General features: G+C 45.3%; 1 protein-coding gene across 2 annotated transcripts in view; it reads right to left on the minus strand.

Annotated features, from left to right (window-relative positions):
- Nucleotides 1-19,574, minus strand: part of LRGUK (leucine rich repeats and guanylate kinase domain containing) — a 90,311-nt gene that overhangs the window by 59,842 nt on the left and 10,895 nt on the right. For both annotated transcript variants that reach the window (XM_087821011.1, XM_087821010.1), the window contains exons 4-7: nt 17,377-17,477; nt 13,586-13,667; nt 6,550-6,674; nt 3,604-3,747 (exon numbers count right to left, since the gene is read on the minus strand). In XM_087821011.1, the coding sequence (XP_087677137.1) occupies nt 3,604-3,747; nt 6,550-6,674; nt 13,586-13,667; nt 17,377-17,477 (452 nt within the window). The remainder of the gene's footprint in view (nt 1-3,603; nt 3,748-6,549; nt 6,675-13,585; nt 13,668-17,376; nt 17,478-19,574) is intronic.

Genomic DNA, 19,574 nt, shown 5'->3' on the forward strand with positions numbered 1-19,574 from the left:
CCCACAGCTATGTGTATCACAGCCGATTCCACTGGCCTACAGTGAATATTGCCAAAAGCTTGTATTCTTAAAGGAACTTCAGCCATCTGCTGTCAAGAATGTCCTGCCAGCAGGGCTGATCCCAGATTCTCGTCTGCCCTCCTCTCCTGTTAGCTACTCCCCACCCTCCAAAAGCCCGTCAACTTGGACTTCAGAGGGAGAGCAGTTGAGATGACTGCTTTTTTGCCATTTCCTTCTAGGTCATGCTCGCCAAGCCTTACCATCCAGACCTCACAGGGCCTGTGAAACCTTTTCGATAGATGATTGATAGATGATGATAGATAGATAGATAGATAGATAGATAGATAGATAGATAGATAGATAGATAGATAGATAGATGATAGATAGGACAGCTAGACATTTGTGAAATAATGACACTAAATCTCAGAAAAGTAAAATGACATTCTCTAAGTAACTCCCAGACCAGTATCTTGTTTCTAGAAGAAAGGACCGAGGTTATGATAAACATTTTTGGGATAAGTTTTAAATGCTAGAAATGACATCAAATCTAACAAGGACCGTAGAGTAGAGAGTGACAAAGGCCCCCAAATCACTAGTTGATGGTAAACATTTTCAAAGGCACTTAAAAGACACGTTTAAATGATCACGTGAAGTACAGCAGTGTTTCAACAGCTATAACCAAGTAAATAATACTGATGAAGGTGCTACAATAAAACAACATTCCTAACATCAAATTAATCACACGAGAAGCAACAGCTACGTTATATTTCTTTTAAACGATAAATTTTCCACCCTGACGCATAGCATTCTCAGTTGTGCTGGAGAAATCCCTGAGGAAATCTTTAGACAGCTCAAAGAATATTTCAGAGTACTGTCGGTTGCTCCCCAACCTGCCCACTGGGGAGCCCGGGAATTATGTTATTGTTACAAACCCAGTCATCGCCGAAGGATCCCCACCGTTGGGAAATGCGGCCACTTTTTATTTTAATGCAGCCTCTTTAATATTTAAACATTATAAGCTCCTTTCCTCATCACTGTTTTCTTTAAACTTTTTCAAATGTAATTTGAATAGTCTCTTGAAACAGAAAAGAACAATATATTATTTGTGGGGTCTTTCCAGACCAGCGCTATGCCGTGGGGTAGGGTCTAGCCACAAGTGGTAACTTGGCGCCTGGCACATGGTTAGGATGGGCCGAAACATCCTGTAGTGTAAAACACACCGGATGTAAAAACCTTAGTGTGACGCACAGAAGATCAAATATTGCATCAACACTTTTTTACATAGATTACATATTGAAATGGTAATATTTTGGGTGTATTGAGCTAAATAAAACATATTATTAAATTTAATTTCACCTATTTCTTTTTAGCTCTTTTTGTGGCTACTAGGAAATCTAAAGTTGCATACATATTTATGTCTCACATTACATATATATATATATTTTAAATATGATTTTATTGATTGCAGAGAGAGGAAGAGAGACGGAAAGAGACAGATAGAAACATCAATGATGAGAGAGTCATTGATTGCCTGCCTCCTGCACGCCCCCCACTGCGGATCGAGCCCACAACCGGGGCATGTGCCCTGACCGGGAATCAAACTGTGATCTCCCGGATCCTAGGTCGATGCTCAACCTCTGAGCCACGCCATCCGGGCTCACATTATATTTTTATCAGAAAATACTCTTCCAGGACATTTCCACCATCCACTTTTCTGAAAGGTGGGCCATTAGCATTTCATCCACTGGATTATCTTGCAGGGTGAAGAGCACTGGCTCTAGGGGCAAACCAGTCTATATGTCAATCCTGGCTCTGTTATTTGCTAGATAAACAACTTTGGACAAGTTACTTACCTCTCTACATCCCAGTAGCAATAATAATAGGGTTATAGAAGGATGAAATGAAGTACATGTAAAGTGCTTAGAACAGTGCCTTGTGCATAGTATTCAGTGCATATCACAATTATTTAATGACTGTAATTGCTACTATTAGTATCACCTTCGCTGCTTTTCCTGAATCCTGGGAGCACTGAGTTGGGAGCACCTTCCCAACATTCCCCATATATACATGAGAATCATGCTAATGGCAATTTCATGGAAAAGAAACTAAAACCATATGAAAGAGAGACGATGCTGACTTCATAAGACACACGGCACAGGAGCAAAAGTTGTCCATCAGAATTAACTTTAGAAGCTGACAAAACAATTTAACATGAACCAAGTGAAAGTAAGGAGGAACAGTTTTGTCTGTAATTAAATATCTACTTCTTCCCAGACATAAAGACTGCCTTTTCTTGATTTTTAAAAAACCTAACAGATGCCCTGCTGGGTAGCTCAGTTGGTTAGAGCATCATCCTGATACGCCAAGGTTGCAGGTTCGATCCCCGGTCAGGGCACATACGAGAATCAACTGATGACGCAGAAATAAGGGAACAACAAATCGAAGGTTCTGTTTCTCTCTCTCTCTCTCTCTCTCTCCCCCCTCTAAAATCAATCAATAAAAAAATAAAAAAAATAAAAACCTAACAGAGATGGAAGTTCACTGGAGAAAGAGCCACCAGACTCTGATGAACAGAGTCTGAACAGAGACACGGCTGAACAGAGACAGGTCTCCGCAGCATCACATCTCACCCCAAGTAGGACCAACGTCTCCTTCAGGGTCAGCAAACTTTCATTTTCAGGAAGAAACAAACATTCAACTTCCTTAGAAATCTTTCCCAAGCGTCATGAAATACTCAGTATGAATAAAGTCACAATGCAGACCTTACTGCATAAGAAATCAGAGATAGGTACCAGCTCAATATACCAGGATTAGAAGTTCAACTGCTTTATTAAAAATAAAGTACAATCAAGAGTGAAAGCTAATTTATATAACTTGTGACATAACGTATACATTAAGCCAGATGCATAAATTTGAGTAAGTCCAATCCCCAACTCATACCGCTGGGCAACATGCACGATTACAGCGGTGCCTCGGTTTTCGAACGTCTCCGTTGACGAGCATTTGGGGTCACGAACGCCATAAACCCGGGAGGAAATGCTTCGGTTTTCGAACACGCCTCGGAAGTCGAACATGCCCCACGGCTTCCGCTGAGGGCGAGATCCTGAGGCTCAGCTGTCGGTTTTCAAACGGTTCAGAACTCGAACAGGCTTCCAGGACGATCACATTCAAAAACCGAGGCACCACTGTATCCCACGGGATGTGAGGATTCACTCCCTGTGCCTCTTTCCTTTCAGTGGCAGGGTGGGCGGCACAGCCTGCGGCCACTCCCCCGTCTAGCTTCCCCGTGTTGACATTTCAGGCATTCCTATCGCTCTCCTTCTGCACAAAACCTCACAGGGACACATTTACCTCAGGTCACGTGCACTTGGTTGCAGTTGAAACGTTTAAAACCATGTAATGTGGAATCATCAAATTTTCAAAAATTAAGAATTGTAAGTATAGTATTTATTTCTTTTTTGTCCTTCAGCTACTGCTCCAGGTTTTCCAGAATGACGTTTCTGGGCTGGCATTTGATGTGACCGCCCTTGAGCAACCAATAGCAGGTCCAGATGTGTGCTCCTCGTGGACACGGGAGCCGGCACGCGTGGGGCAGGACCTTACCTTGTTACTCTCCAGGTTGATCACTTCCAGGAAGTCGTGATTCTCTAGGCCCTGGAGGCTGCTGATCTGATTGTGGGACAGGTCCACGATCTGCAGGACTTTCAGTTCATCCAAACCCGTGATCTTCTCAATCTGGTTATGGCTCTGAAATGGATAAAAGACAATGTCCTAAAGGCCTCTATAGGAAAAGGTGTAATGACAAGTTTCATTCGGAACACTGCCCCAAATCTCTAAAAGTCAGTAAGCCACTCTTGTCCGGCCCACCCCCATTTCCATCATTCGCCACCCTAAACATATATACATACAGCCCAGAAAGAAATCCCAATTTTTCAGCTGGAAGACTCAGAATATAATACTTTCACTAAAGTTAAAGCAAGATGACCATTCAAATCAGTAGGACAGACAAAACTAGGTAATATAAGTTCTTTACATTGCATAATCTAATGCCTAACGACAGTGTAAGTCCATGCTTACCTTTAGAAATAAAATGTAGCCAAGCTGGTGTGGCTCAGTGGTTGAATATTGACCTGTGATCCAGGAGATGGCAGTTCGATTCCCAGTCAGGGCACATGCCCGGGTTGCGGGCTCGATCCCCAGTCGGGGGCGTGCAGGAGGCAGCCGATCAATGACTCTCCCATCATTGATGTTTCTCTCTCTCCCTCTCCCTTCCTCTCTCTGAAATCAATACTTATTTTTTTAAAAAAAAGTAATACAGTTCTTTCATCAGCATCACAATAAACCACTTAACTACTGTAACTTCCACATACACTTTGTTTTCAGCAACATTCTAAATATAATCGCTTCACAGCGTGAGGGCTGTGGGGGTCTCTACAAGCCTTCAGTTACTTGTGCACTGTCCTTACTTGCTAAGGGAGGTGGCTGCACAGGAGCTCACCAGTGAACCACAATTTCCCCCTACATTTACCGCAAAAGTTGATGGTAGACAACCAACTACTGGTGTGTATAGTGAATTCTTCTTTTTTCTCTAAATCATAAAATAAATTATTTTCAATAATGAAGCAATTGGTTTTCTGACCCCCACAAATTAAAAAAATAAAAGCATTAAAAACTATTGAAACAAATGTGTATCATTTTACTTTATAGATTTTATTAACATATGGGGGGGAAAAACTTCCTAGTCTCAAAAACTTTAAGAAAAATTAATGATGGCACAGCCTGGATTTTCTAGTTCATCTTGGGTAGGGGCGGGGGGCAGGGACTGGGAAAAATCCACCTAATCTGTTTGCAGAAAAAAATAAGTCTCTTACCTTTTTTCTAAAAGCTACCTGCGACATGAAACTGTCAACATGAATTACTTCTTTAGTTATTGAAACAAAGTCTTAGGGAGAAAGTGTTATGTGTTGTTCTTCTTGTTTTGTTTTTTAAAATTGATTTTTAGAGAGAGGAAGGGAGAGGTAGAGAGAAACATGGATGTGAGAGTGAAACACTGACCCGCTGCCTCCTGCACGCCCACTGCCGGGATCCAGCCCGCAGCCCAGGCATGTGCCTTGACCGGGAATCGAACCTGCAGCTTCAGGCGCAGGGACAACGCTCAGCCAACTGAGCCACACCGGCCAGAGCTATCTACTATTCTTACTAACGAGTTCACCCCTCGTTCCCTTAAGCACACCCCAGAGCTCTTTCTCCACTTAGAGTTAATGGGAATGCCGTTAACAGAAAAGCTATGTAAAGAAAGGGTAAGCTGCACACAGAACAGTACAGGCTGCCAATAATTCTTCAAATTGTCACAACTTTGAAACGTGATTTTTAAAAATAATTCTTAAATTTGCAATCCAACTTACCAAGTTCGTTTTCATTTATGCTTTGCTAGTATGCCTTAGTGGGCAGAAAACATGCAGCCTTGGGGCGATGATTAAACCTTTCCCGGGCCTCATTTCCATCCTCCGTACTGGGAACCAGTACTTTCCCCTCACCTAACTCCCTGGAAGGGAGAAAGGGTCCTAAAAACACACTTCATCTCCAAGCTAGGGGGGAAATTAACACAGGGCCATCCACCAGCTCTCTGCGGTTAGGTAAGTCAGGGATGGTATATGGCGTATGTCAAAATTCTGCAGAAAACCCCAGGTGTCATTTCAAACAACAGCTCAACACTCCTGTGGGGTAGTTGGCATAAGAATTTAACAGGCTACCAGCCTCATGGCTTAGTATCCCCCCTGCCCACCTGTGACAGGTATGATAACAAATAGCAAAGCCATCTAGGTTAAGGGGTAGGAGGAAGGGGGAAGGGAGACGGAAAAAATCCCAGATAAGCCAAAAACTGTATGATCAGCCCCAAATTAGTGAGCTATGCTGTTATATCAAAAAATACTGTGTATTTGGCACTATTATGATCCTGCTGATTTTTTCTGTAAATTCTATCTTCATTGAGCCACAGTCACACAGCATGTTATATAGCTAAAGAAGAGTGCTCTCTATGGGGAAAAAACAAGTTTAAACTCTCTCACTGGAACCGTTATTTATTCTCAGCCCTAATTCTGGTTGTTAGAAGGGGGGACTAGCATATGTTAATATAAAAAGACTGCAAAAATTCAGTGCCCATCTTGTGGATCATTTGAAAGTAAGAGTGTTAACAGCAATAAATATAATGCTTAAATGTTATTTCACCAATAAGACATTATAAAATGTATTTTTAAATAATTGTTACAAGTATACCTTTCTTTCTCAGTGTAATAAGTCAAACCTCTGAAAAATTGAATTTGGATAACAAATTAGAAAATCATTTCTCTTTAGCATAAAATATAGATCACACACACACACACACACACACACACAGATATGAAAGGAGCAAACGAAACTGAAGACAGTATCGTTCCATTAAGGAATTCTCTCTTTATAAAGCCGAAATTTCCTAAACAATTATAATTCAAACATTTACTAAAATGTTAACTAGGACTTCTAAAGAATAACTCTGTTTGTTGGACTCACCAGGCAGAGTATTTTGATGGGCAGCGTGCCCAGGCCGTTGATGGCTGTGATCTTGTTCTGGGCCAGGCTGAGGTGAGTGAGATTGCTGCACAGCTCCAATCCGCTGATTTCTTCTATCTCGTTGCCTATGTACCAGGACTACGTTTAAGGAAAATGTTGTTAAAAACATTTTAGAGAAGAAAGAATCGGTGTTCAATCAGACAGCAGGGAAAACAGAGCAGTATTATGTGCCAGTGTAGCGTAAACAGCAGGTGTTGAAACACAGTTTTCATACAGAAGTTAATACCAGCAGGGCTTAAATGAACGTTTAAAGGCATATTTTCTGAGTGTGCTTGGTCACATTTGCACGTGACTCATTTAGTCGGTGGGGAAAGAAACTGCAGAGGGGCTCCCAGCCGCCTCCTCGGTGCCTCCAGGTGCCCGACGCAGACGGGACTCTGGGTCGGCCGCCCGGGGAGGCCCGCGCAGCAGCTGTCCCACCACCGCCAGGGCCAGAGCCAGGGCCACAGCTGGGGCCACAGCCGGGGCCACAGCCGGGGCCAGAGCCGGGGCCAGAGCCGGGGCCACAGCCGGGGCCACAGCCAGGGCCACAGCCGGGGCCACAGCCGGGGCCACCGCCGGGGCCACAGCCGGGGCCACAGCCGGGGCCACTGCCAGGGCCACAGCCGGGGCCACAGCCGGGGCCACAGCCGGGGCCACAGCCAGGGCCACAGCCTCGGCGGCCAGCGGGCGGTAGGAACGGCCCTTTCTTGTCTCTTTAAAGCAAACGAAGCCAAAACTCTGCCTTAATTTCCTCATTCACTAAGTTTCTATTCACTGCTAAAATGTTAACTTATCTCCTGTGTGCCACCCTTGTGGGCACCTAAAACTGTCATCTCCAAGTCACTGGATCCTCTTGCCTCTCTCTGTCCTCGATCTCCTTGGCAAATTCCTAGGATGTGGTATCATCGTCCCACCAAAGCTCAGTTTTCCCTCCCGAGTAGGCCGAGGCATCACCGTTTTCTCAGCCACTTGTAAGCTTCAGGACAGCCAATCAGTCTCTAAACCTGGCATTTTTTGCTTCAAAACATCTCTTTAATTATTCCCTTCCTTTTCATTCATTCCTCTGCCAACTTAATTAAGCTTTAGCACCGAAGGGTACCTGCAGCATCCTGTCCCCAAGTCACCTTACACACTGTAGTTAGGTTAATTTTTTTCAAAATACTGGTTGGATAGTATGCTTCAATTAAAAAATTCTCATAGGATTAATTCCAAATTCCTCACTCTAGCATTTAAGGTTCTTCACTTTACACAAAACCTATTCAATCAGTTTCATCCCCTTTATAACCCGATGAGAACTCCAGTTCTGCCAGGTGAACGTTCTCAATGGTTCTGGGATGCACCGGCAACTCTTCTACTCGGCGGAGTGTCTTTTCTTCACACTACTTTCCAGCTCCTTCCTAGACCCCGCCTTTCTTTAGGCACAATGTCAAATTCCGCTTTTGTTTTTACTTTTTTTTTTTTTAACATTCACATTCAACCAACATCTTCAGTATTTATTTTTGGTACATAACTTCATTTTCTTATTTCTTTTTAATCACATAAGTAGGTACAAATGATAGATTGGAAGAACACATTCACAGCCTCTATAGTAGACAAAGGACTGCCATCTAGAATACATAAAGTGGCCGTAAACAAATAGGGGGAAATACGAAAACAACCCAACTGAAAATGAAGAAAGAATACAATCAGGAGATTCCCAGGAAGTTCCCAGAAGAGCAGATCTGAGTGGCTAAGAAACATGTGAAAAGACACTTCACCTGTGGTCAGAAGATACAGGTTAAGACAAGGAGCCATTCTCCGACCATCAGCTTAGCAAACATGTGAAAGGCTACACACCGTAAAGGTTCTAAAGGACAGATACGTTCACACCGCTGGGCGAGAGGTTCATTAGGATGCAGCCACCCTGGAGGGGATTTGGCCGTAAATATGTCACAGGATCTCCACGTCTTGGTATCCACTCTACACAGACCACTTCTTGAAAGCTTTTCTGTTCCATTTCTAACCCCCCAGCCATCTCCGTCCATGAATCAGGGTCAACAGCCACGGAATCAATTTGTCAAAAGGAAAGGAAGGGATCGTAAGCATCACAAAAGCATACATTTCACCTCGTAATTATATGTAGTTATCCTAACTCTACTTATGAGTTATGTGACTTGACCTCTCTCTGCTCAGATGCGTCACTTGCAAAGTGAAGATAACACCAGGCGGCCCTGAAGGCCCAAAGTTAGATCATGAGGAAAAGCTGGGAAATGGTGCGACTGAGTTGCATGCGCCATGAAGCACCCGCAAGTGGGGGCACTGTCACCCTTCCTGAGTTGCAAGCACGTGAGGCCAAGGAATCCCATCCTCTGTCACTTGGCCAACAGCACGAAATGCAAGATTCAAGCCAGGATTGATTCTGAAAAGAACCAGGCCAGAGAAAAAGGTAAATTAGGAAACTAGAAGCAACGAGGAGCAAAGGTTGCCAAATGAACTGGAAATTCCTAGATTGTCTTCACTGGTTCCATTCAGAGTTGACTGTTAGGCGGAAACCTAGTTCTGCTTGTGGTCAATAGCCATTTTCAAATCTACCTGCGCAGAGCTTCCTGCCAGGATAGCTCTGCAAATAGACGTCAGGCTCGCCAAGCTCCGCTCCTCTCTGCTTCCATTCTTTTTGGTTATTTAAATAATCATCCTATTGCTAAACCCAAGACCAGGCCTTTGCAGGCATGGACGGTAACACAGGGTGTGAAATGTAGAAGATGGGAGGTTAAACTCTCACACAGCCAGATGAAATAAAATGTCCTCGGAAGAGGCAATCTCTGGCAAGAAAACCTTCCAGTGCCATCTGTCTCGGTCTAGCACAGGGAGCAATAGTTCTTAGGTCCTATTTCAGGAGCACTAGTGTCCTGGTGGCTGTGCCCCAGCCGAAATGAAGACACTCTGAACTATGACAAAGGGTACACACAACACATGCTTGTGGGTAGCTGAGCCAGGAAGCAATCCCGTGGGAAGCAGGAGAGGATCAGAAAACTAGGAAACGGGCCCTGGCCGGTGTTGCAGTGGTTAGAGCATGGCCCACGCACTGAAGGGTCCCGGGTAGGTTCCCGGTCAAGGGCACATCCCTGGACTGCAGGCTCCATGGCCGGCCCAGGTTGGGGTGTGTGCGGGAGGCAACCAATCGACGCATCTCTCTCACACTGATGTTTCTCTCTCGCTCTCTCTCCCTCTCCTCCTCTCCCCTTCCCTCCCTCCCTTCCGCTCTCTCTAAAAATCAATGGAAAAAATATCCTCGGGCAAGGATCAGCAACCAAAACAAACGAGAAAACAGGAATCCTGAACCTATGACGAGATCATGGGAAATGAAAAGGAAGCTTGTTTACGGTGCACACGGTAATTTCCCAAGACACTAGAGGCTAAACACAGCTCCCTCGGTGCATCCAGCCGACTACCTCTGACTAGGGTGGCAAGTCCCCTTGCCCGACGGCAGCACTGCGGGCAGGAGGAGCAACACAGGCCTCCTTCAGCCACAACCCTGGGTCCTGCGGCTTCCACCGCCGTCAGAGCGGGGGCCCGAGGCGAGGAACTGACCGAGCAGCTCTCCCGAGAAACATGCTCATTTCAGAAAAACTGTCTGTTTCCCAACTCTTCGTTCCCCTTTAGGTGTCCAGGAATTTCAGGCACTATAAGTGCCTGAGTGAGGAGTATTTTCTACAGTGGCACAGCAGCTTTCCCGCCTAGTGACTCCCAGTCTCCTCGGGTGACCACCAGCGATGGTCACGGTCAATGTGCAGGACGGTCCAACAGTCCCCATGGGCCACACAGAGCTCTGAGCTCACAGCCTGCTTTCAGGGACACCTTTATCTCCCCAATCGCCCGCTTTCTTATTTTAAGAACCTTTACGAAATAGCACTTGCCCTTTCTCCTAACATTATTCTTTCCTGTTCTTTCTTAGGTCTTGGGACTTTCGGGTAAGAAGAAATATAATCTGATAAGTCACTAAACTATTACAATGAATTGGCTTACTGGGTTAATCCTCTTAGGTATGTTTTAATTTTCAAAGGCCACTATCAGGGGAAAGACTCGAAGAACCCCAAATTATCACATTGGATTCCAGCTCTGAGCTTTTCATTCTGTGAATAAACCTCCTCCATTGGAATTTTAGACCCTCAAGGAAACTGAGCGAAAGAGCCCAGAGGCACACGGGCAGAACCGCGCAGCAGGGAAAAGCCCAATAATATATTTTTACATTTTGGCGGTGCTGTCAGCAGTTCACAGCGCTTGACATGAATTATTCACTAGTTCAGCATTCACTCTTATTCATGCGTCTGTGATCAAAAAATATGGTTCGGGTGGACACACAGTTACCAGAAATATTGGAAATCCATCACGATTCTCTTAGTGGGAGGCCTGCAATGATGGCTCTAATCAAACCAGTCTCGAAAGGTCTATATCATCTTCCAGGGAAAAGTGTCCTTCCCGATGGGAGTGAAACCCTCTAAGAAATGAAACACGCGCACCCTTCAAACGGCGAGGTGGTAACAGGGTAATCACTCAATGGCTGCAACATGGGAAAAACAATGGAATTCAGAAGACGAGCCTCAGTTCAACCATTTTCCAAATAATCTCGGACAGAGAACCTCCCTGAGTCTCGGGTTCCTTCTCCATAAAATAATGGTCAATGCTGGATGGTCTCTAAAATCCTGTCTGGCTTTAAAAATTCTATGAATCATTTTTAAATTTCATAATTCTATAATCGTAAATTCCAATGACCAACCAGTCAGGGTTTACAGGTAAAGAATAAATTGCATCCTTTCTCAAGGATAAATAAATTTACGTACACTTGGCAAAATTTATCATCTTGCTATTTAGGGTGATTATCAATTAATCATCATTTATGCACATATGAAAGGACAGAACAGCATAATAAAATAAACTACAAAGTCGATAGCTTATAGTTAACTCATTCTGAGACATTAACATAGTTAATCTACTATAATTACATTATCGGTATTACTAGCTTTATTAACTACTTTGTTTTTAAATAATTGTTCTGTTATGTTTTCTATATTGATAATTACACTTTAACTTCATTTTAAAGAAAGTTGCACTTTTTCCCTCAAGTAGTGAAGTCATATATGCCCACTGAGGAAAGCTTGAACAGATATAAAAAGTATAAAAAAGACAGCAGTCAAGTTTCGGAGCGATCGGACTAGAAGGGCATCCCTTGCGTCCGACAGAGAGGACTGACCGGGTCAGAGCTGGGCTCTCAGTGCGGTCCTCAGGCCGGCAAAGCAGCACGACCCGGGAACTTGCTAGAAACGCGGAACCCCAGACCTACGCCATCAGCAGCTCTGAGGACGGGCCAGCAAGATGTCTTAACGAACCCTCCAGGGGATTCTGACACAGCTGACGTTTGAAGCTTGGTAAATAACTGTTTTCAAAGAAATTAATTTATAATTTTCAGGCTTTTAAACGTGTTAACTGACATAGGTACATCACTGGTCCACAGGTGGCCTGCTTTTTATTTACTTTGAAAAATATAATGAACACCCTTGAAAACACCATCACCATCACCCCACCCCCACCCCAAGAAGTAGAACATGAGCAGGAACTTACTCACCCGTCTCTGCACACCTCCCCCGCCCCACCCTGGGGTCCCCCCTCGGAGAGAACCGCTGTGCTGAACTGTCTCTTTCCCCTCCCCTTTCCCATTGGTTTCACACCTAAACTATATTTAGTTTACTCGGGTCTCTCCCACTGCTGCATGCAAATGTGCTTCACTCATTTTCACTACTATGTATCAGCAAAGCACAGCTTAGCTTCCTCTCACCCATGAGCATCTGGCCTGTTCCGACGTCTGCTGTTACACACGATGCTGCTCTGAGCCTTGTTAACTGACACACAAGCCCCCAGGCACAAGGACGCTACGCTTCCCACACGTGGGAAATGAAAATATTAGGTCACAGGGGATTTGGATGTTCAGCTTTCCAAGACAGTATCAAATTCTCCTCCAAGGTGCTTGAACCGACTTCATACCCATGAGCAACGTAAAAAGGGATCCCTTTGATCTACACGTTCCCCAACCCTTGGCGTTTTTAGATTTCTTAACTTTTGTCCACTCATCGCTCATTTGCACACAGAAGTCCTAGAGGGCGTGGTCCTATGTTCTAAGCGTTCCACCAAATGTGAAGAAAGGTTTTTTTCCTACAAAGTACGTCTTCAAGAAAATGTACCTTCTGTTCTCCCCCATCGCGGCCTCGCTGCTGCGCCACCCCTGGGATGGGGCGCCTGGGCCACCTGCTCAACCCTCTCTGCCCAGAAAACCCCCAGGTGGCTAGAGAGATGCTCCCTGGGCAAGGGAGGGCGCTGCCCCTCATCGCCCGGAGGCTGATGTCCCCAGCGCAAAGGAGAGGCTCGAGCTCATTAAATTCACAGACCCCGTTCACCCCTGAGGCTCTGGAAGCTGGAGTGCGCAGCTGAGGGTAGGCAGTCTGTTCGCGTGCAGCAGACCTGTGCCTGAAGTTGGTTGCAAATCAAAAGTTGTTCTTTTTTAAGTGAAAGCACATTTTAAATACACCAGAGAAGCTTGCTATTTAAAGGGAGATTAGTATGAATTCTTTTGTAAAAGACATAATAATTTTCCTTACGGCCGTATCTGGATTTTCAGATACTGAATTTATATGAAATAGGGTGCAAGTTTAAGTATACTTGAAAAGGAGTCAGATAAAACTGGACTTCTTATCTGATTCTAGAATTAAACTCCGCCTGCGTTGATCGGAATGGCCGTCCCGCTTAGCTCTTCAGGTGCAGAATGCTCTCGCTAAGCTCTGGCTTGCAGTCTTATCCTTGGTAAATAAAACACCTTTCCCTCTTTGTGGTTATTAATTCTTCATTCTTTAAACGAGTCGCACATCCCTAGTAAACTGCCTCTCTGGCACTATCCCATGCCATCTGCACATGCTCAGTAATGGGTCTGTTAACCAAATGCTCCCCTTTACTTATCAAAGGATACTGTCCAGAATGAGTTTCGTGAGAGCCTGGTATGCCGACAAATCACACATTTTAGAAATGTTGTTGCAGGAAAAATCCACCTTCTGAAGAGAAAAAGAACCGATAAGTCATACTTTATTTTTCATTCATCTTAACCACAACAAGTAAATGCACAGTAAGAATGCGTTTCTGGGTGTAGGGTTAGAATTCTTCATTGAAAAGACACTAAAGCGAAAATATTTCCCAATTTCATCATTGTCTAACTGGGATCCTTTGAGAGATCCTACGAAGACCCCTTCCTTGGGGGCCAAGCAGACATCCCACGACCCAAACACTCAGTTCCTGCAGCGACTCTCTCCTTTTCGGCATTTATTTTCAACTTTCCTGATCTTCCTTCAGGATTTAACTCGGTTTCCCCCTCACCACCACTTCCTTCCGATTCTCTAATGGCCAGAGAACTGCATTCACTTAGTTTATAGCATATCTTGTTTCTCTTCTTTGCCTTTCCTATTTTTATCTCAGTATAGTCTCCATTCGCATCGTGCCAAGCTGACTTCTGTCGCCCTGACATGCATTTACATAGTTGCAGCTTGTATGTGCATGAAGTTTTGTGCTCTGATTTTTTTACTTAGCACAGTTTAGTTTCCACATTTCTGTTCTTCCCTGGTTCATGCGTGTGTATTTTACTGGCTATGTATCTAGTCCCACTGCTCAATTGTAATCAACTGAACATCTTCCTAATTCATCCCTGGGTCCTATCACGACTTAACACCCTTCTCAAAATGGACTGTGTTAGGAAAGCATTTCCAGCAACACCCACTGTTCCCACTCAAAAAGATGAGGTAACAGAAATACAACATTCAACAGCTTCATTTAATTAGTCACCTACTGGCAGAGGATAAACAAAAATGATCTTTTTTTTTTAATTAAAAAAAAAGGAAAAACACTCTTACTTTGTTGAAACAGGGCATTGATCACTTGCAGGTGACTTTATAACCAGTTTCTGGGAAACTATGAAGCAATTATATCATAAGCACTATGCCTACCTTCTTGTGCCCTTTAAGACAGTAATTCCACCCCCAAAAATGTGCTATGGTTATTTTATCAATGAACTAAATACTTTAAATACTAAAAACTCTAAATATTGATTCTTAAAAAAAGAAAAATTGGCAGCAACTCAAGTGGCAAGAGTAGAAAACTGGTTCAGTCGATTACAATAGAGCAGTGGGACTAGATACACAGCCAGTAAAATACACACGCATGGACCAGGGAAGAACAGAAATGTGGAAACTAAACTGTGCTAAGTGAAAAAGATCAGAGCACAAAACTTCATGCACATACAAGCTGCAACTATGTAAACGCATGTCAGGGCGACAGAAGAAGTCAGCTTGGCACGATGCGAATGGAGTTTCAGGCTCACTTTTTCCTTCCTTATACTAACGATAAACCAGAAATAAACTTATAATTATCTGAGCTTACTTCAAAGTGGCACTTTTTCATCAAACCTTTCATTTCTTATGCCACGTGTCTCCTCGTGACATGTGTCCAGCCACACCGGTCAGGGCTGCGTGCCAATGCCAAGCTCCCCGCGACCTCTGATGTGGGGTTTGGTGACTCCTTACAGGGCTGAGAGCTCTGCCTCTCCCTGGGAGCTCCTCTGGCTCCCAGAGCTTGCAGGAAGCACCCCTCAAACCAAACGAACCTCCTTCGCCCACTAAAGCACAAACACTCCAGGAAACGCGAGTGAAGCGAGGCGCCTGCTCTTTGGGGCGTGTGTGCCCTCTGGGTGGTGGCACAGGCTCATAGGCAATAAGGAAGGAGGAAGCGGGCTTCCCAGGAGGGAGGGACATTGTGCGCAGGCCTGATGTTCTGGGAAGATACAGGTTCTCGGCCTCCGACATCGGGTTCAATCCCCGCCCCGCTACCTCCCAGCGAAGACTATTAGCTACTTAACCTTTCTGGACTTCAGTGTCCTCATCCATAAAGCGGGCCCATTCAGCTGCCTCACAGCTTTGTTGGGGGTGGGAGTTAGATAAGGCACTGAAAATACCCGAAGGCCTCCATCGCCCCCCAGGTGCACACGGGGTGCTCACAGCCCCTCCTCGGGCCGTCCGGCGCTCCTCTGAAGCTGCCGATATACTTGCTCTTATTTTCTAGGGGCGTAAAGACGGGGTGTGGGGTACCTGCATAGTGATGGGCGCATGTCATTTCACATTTGTCCAAACCCCAGCATGTACGCCGAGAGGGAACCCCAACGTAAACTATGGACTTGGGGTGACGGTGATGTGCCAATGTAGGTTCATCGGCTGTAACAAACGGACCCCTCTGGTGGGGGGGCACTGATAACGGGGAGGCGGTGCCTGCGTGCGGGCAGGAAGAATATGGGAAATCTCTGTACCTTCCTCTCAGTTTTGCTGTGAACCTAAAACTGCTCCAAACAAACGAACAAACAAACAAACAAGCTGGGGTATCTGATTAGTTTTTTGTTCGTTTGTGGAGACTTTTTGAGAGAGGGTGAGGTAAAGGTGTGAATGGAAGAAACTTCGAGGAAGTTCTTCCCAGGGCAGAGGTCACCCTATGGCCTTGACCAATGTCCCCGGGGCCTAGGGCAGAATGGAAAAGCCAGGAGGAAAGGTGAGACAGCTCTGCCAGGACAAGTCCCGATAACCTGGAGACCGTGGGGCCCCACAGCGGGCATGAACAGGCACCTCGCGTGGGTTATCTGGACAGAGGAATGTCACCCTGGCATCCCTGTAATTTCAAAGAGGGGAAAAACCACTACTGATAAAAATGGAGTGATGTGAAAGAACAGAAGAAAAATTAAGAAGGGTGTCTCACTGGTAGGGGGGATGTTAGATTCTTGATCTCATATTTGTGCAAATGCCAGCAGAATACTTTGGGTTTAACTTAACTTGATTTGTAAATAAAACTAGCAGCTAATAAAAGGCAATAGTTGATGTCCATTCCTAAAAAAACTTTTAAGTTAAATATAGAAGAAGTCCTCTATTTTTAAGTCCAATAGAGGAACACTGATCCTAAGCCCTGAGGCACTGGTTTCCTAATCTGTCAGCACGTTAGAGCCCCCAAGTCCTATCATTACCCTGGGTCACTTGAACCAGAATCTCTGGCAGCAGGACCCAGGCATTGTGGCTTTAAAACTCCCCAGGAGACTGGTGTGCAGAAAAGTCTGGGAACCAGCACTCGATGACCTCCTGGAAGGTTGATGGAAATCGCCCTCCCAGGCCCCACCCCAGGCCTCCTGGTCAGAATCTCATTTCCACGGGAACCCTGGTGAGCTGCGTGCACACTGAAGGTCATGACTAAGCGCCCTGCAGCGGAGCTAGCTGCTCGCCGCCCACTGCGCACAGGGCGGTTAATTCGGCCCAGAAATGCAAAGGCCACTGCAGAGAGGTAAGAATGGAGACCGCAAGTCACCACTTCCCAGGAAAACCAAAGGCTGGGTGCACAAGGAGGCAAAATCTGAGCCCCAGGAAGTTTTTACAGACTTTTCACATTAAAATTATTCTGCCATAATAAAAACACACAAATAATAAGCAGCATTTAAATGAGGGAGAGGGAACAGCAGGAAGCTAGTTCTGTGGTGTGAACACTAGACTTCAGCAGAGCTTCCTGTGAAGGCTACCCACTGACAGACCATCTCCCTTTTCCAAAATAAATGATGTTTAAATCCTCTCCCTTTTATTTGGCCCTACCTCTCGTTCTCTCTGAAGGTCCTATTTTAGTGACATTTTGCTTATCAATGTACTTTGCAAACCAGTTAGCATATGTAACGGGTATATTGAAAAGGTCTACCTTGAGGTTTTTGGGTGGCTTGAAATCGAAGAATGTAGTCAGTTTATTCTGAGAAGCATTAAGTTCTAGAAGATAAGGCATATAGCTCACACAAGACAAATCTGGGGAGAGAAATAAAGATGCAATAGGTGAGCCAATAAAATGAAAATTGGACAAAGTCATTAAAAACAGCATGTGTTACATAAGAACATTTTTAAATTATGCCAGATGCAAGCACCTCTTAATTATTCCAGATGAGTGACATGAATAGGGTGTGTGAAATACACACACACACACACACACGCACATGCACGTGCATGTGGAAAACTCTCCAGGAGCCAGTAACTAAACTTTCTTCCCAGGGCCTCCCCCCTCCTCCATCCCCTTTGTCCCAGGACAGCCAGGTAACAAATAAGTGAGGCCTCCTTGGTGCCCCAGATCACTCTAGCAGTCAAATCTTCAAAAATTCCAGCCCCAGAGGAAAGGATAAGAAACTAAAGCCGCAGATAATCCCCTTGATAATTAGCCCCAAATAACGGAATCGGGTCTTTTCAGAAAGACTGAAAATGCCACAATTAGAGAACTTTCTTTGCTATGAATTTTGTTTTAGTTGGACTTAATCCTAAGTCTCATTAATTATCTGTAGTGATTTAAATTATTGCTATTATTTTACTTTGATTCTGGATTGGCCCAAGTGTGTGAGTTTTGCATTTTATTCCAAGTAAATATTCTGAACCTCAAGTACTAAGGAAAGGGCTGTCATGCTAATACTCCCAATGAAATTACATGTGAATAAATAAGTAAAAAATAAATGGCCCAGCCGGCGTGGCTCAGTGGTTGAGCGTCGCCCTAGGGTCCAGGAGATAGAAGTTCGATTCCCGGTCAGGGCACAGGCCCGGGTTGCGGGCTCCATCCCCAGCAGGGGGCGTGCAGGAGGCAGCCGATCAATGACTCTCTCATCACTGATGTTTCTCACTCTCTCTCCCTCTCCCTTCCTCTCTCTGAAATCAATAAAGAAACTAAAAAAAGATGAAGGGCTGCGTTGCCTTTCGCTGCCCTGAGGGGCAGGAGCGGGAATAGAGAGCAGCGGGAAGGAGCCGGGGAGGGCCCCCTGCCCGCTGCCAGCACCTCGCTTCTCCCGAGCGGCAGTGAGGACGCCCCCTCCTCTCATCCTAGACCGGGGCCAGGGGCACAGTCGCTGGCGCTGGAAGCTCCCCGCCAGTTTCTAACTCATTTTCCCGGCCTAAACCACACCCTTCTCTGGCCTGTCTGTTTAAATCAAACTGTCCTAGGAGTGACGATGCATTGAAACATCAACCCTTGGGTGGGAATTAATGAGCCAAGCAAGGAGAAACGGCCATTGCTGCACGAGTTCTGCCTGTCTGTCCATCGGGAGCTCAGCTCCTTGTCGGTCAGTATTGGTCGCAGGTCTCTTAATTTCCACCAAGCCCTGTACCCCCCTTTCGCTGATCTTTCTGTGGGCAGGTAAGGGCTGTAGATCTGTCTTGAAGCTGAAGCAGCCACAGCTACCACTCAGATGGACACAAAGAGATGACAAGTACATTTCATACTGTGTAGACGGCCAGTGCTTTCAAATCACTCACAGAAATTCATGGTCTGGTTGCTGGGCTTCTTTCTCAGGCCCATTAATTCCCCGCTTGGTGTAGGGACCTCCGTGCCCACCAGATGGCAGGAGCACCCCATGTCCACATCCAAGGTTCCCAAAGTGTGGTCCTGGCCCAGCTTCACTAGGGAACTAACTAGAAATGCAGATTCTCATTTCCCACCCAAGATCTGCTGAATCTGCAACCCTGAGGGTGGGGCAGAGCCATCGGTGTTTTAACAGCCCCCACCCCTATACCCCTGGTGATTTGGATGCAAATTGAGGCTGGTCTACATCAGTTCATCAGTCATAGTCTACACAAAACGAAAAATCTCCTGTGCTTTATAGACAGTAGGTCCTCAAACACTTGATGAGTTAATAAAACAGGCCATAAAAGATGAAGAGGAAAGCGTCACCCCAAAGGATGGGCTCCTTGCTCACGGCTGGGTGAAGCCCATCTCTTCAGTCTTCCCCGGCATCAGCACTGAAGCTGCCCACCAGCCTGGAACTCCTTATCCAGTAAACGCAACCAACCTTGGAGGTGTGGGGTAAGGGGAGACTCCTGCCAGCAACACTAAAAAGTCTTTCTGACGCTATGATATCTGAGATTTGTTTT

Source organism: Miniopterus natalensis, chromosome 10, assembly GCF_054644295.1.
Source record: "Miniopterus natalensis isolate mMinNat1 chromosome 10, mMinNat1.hap1, whole genome shotgun sequence".
Lineage (NCBI taxonomy): Eukaryota > Metazoa > Chordata > Mammalia > Chiroptera > Miniopteridae > Miniopterus > Miniopterus natalensis.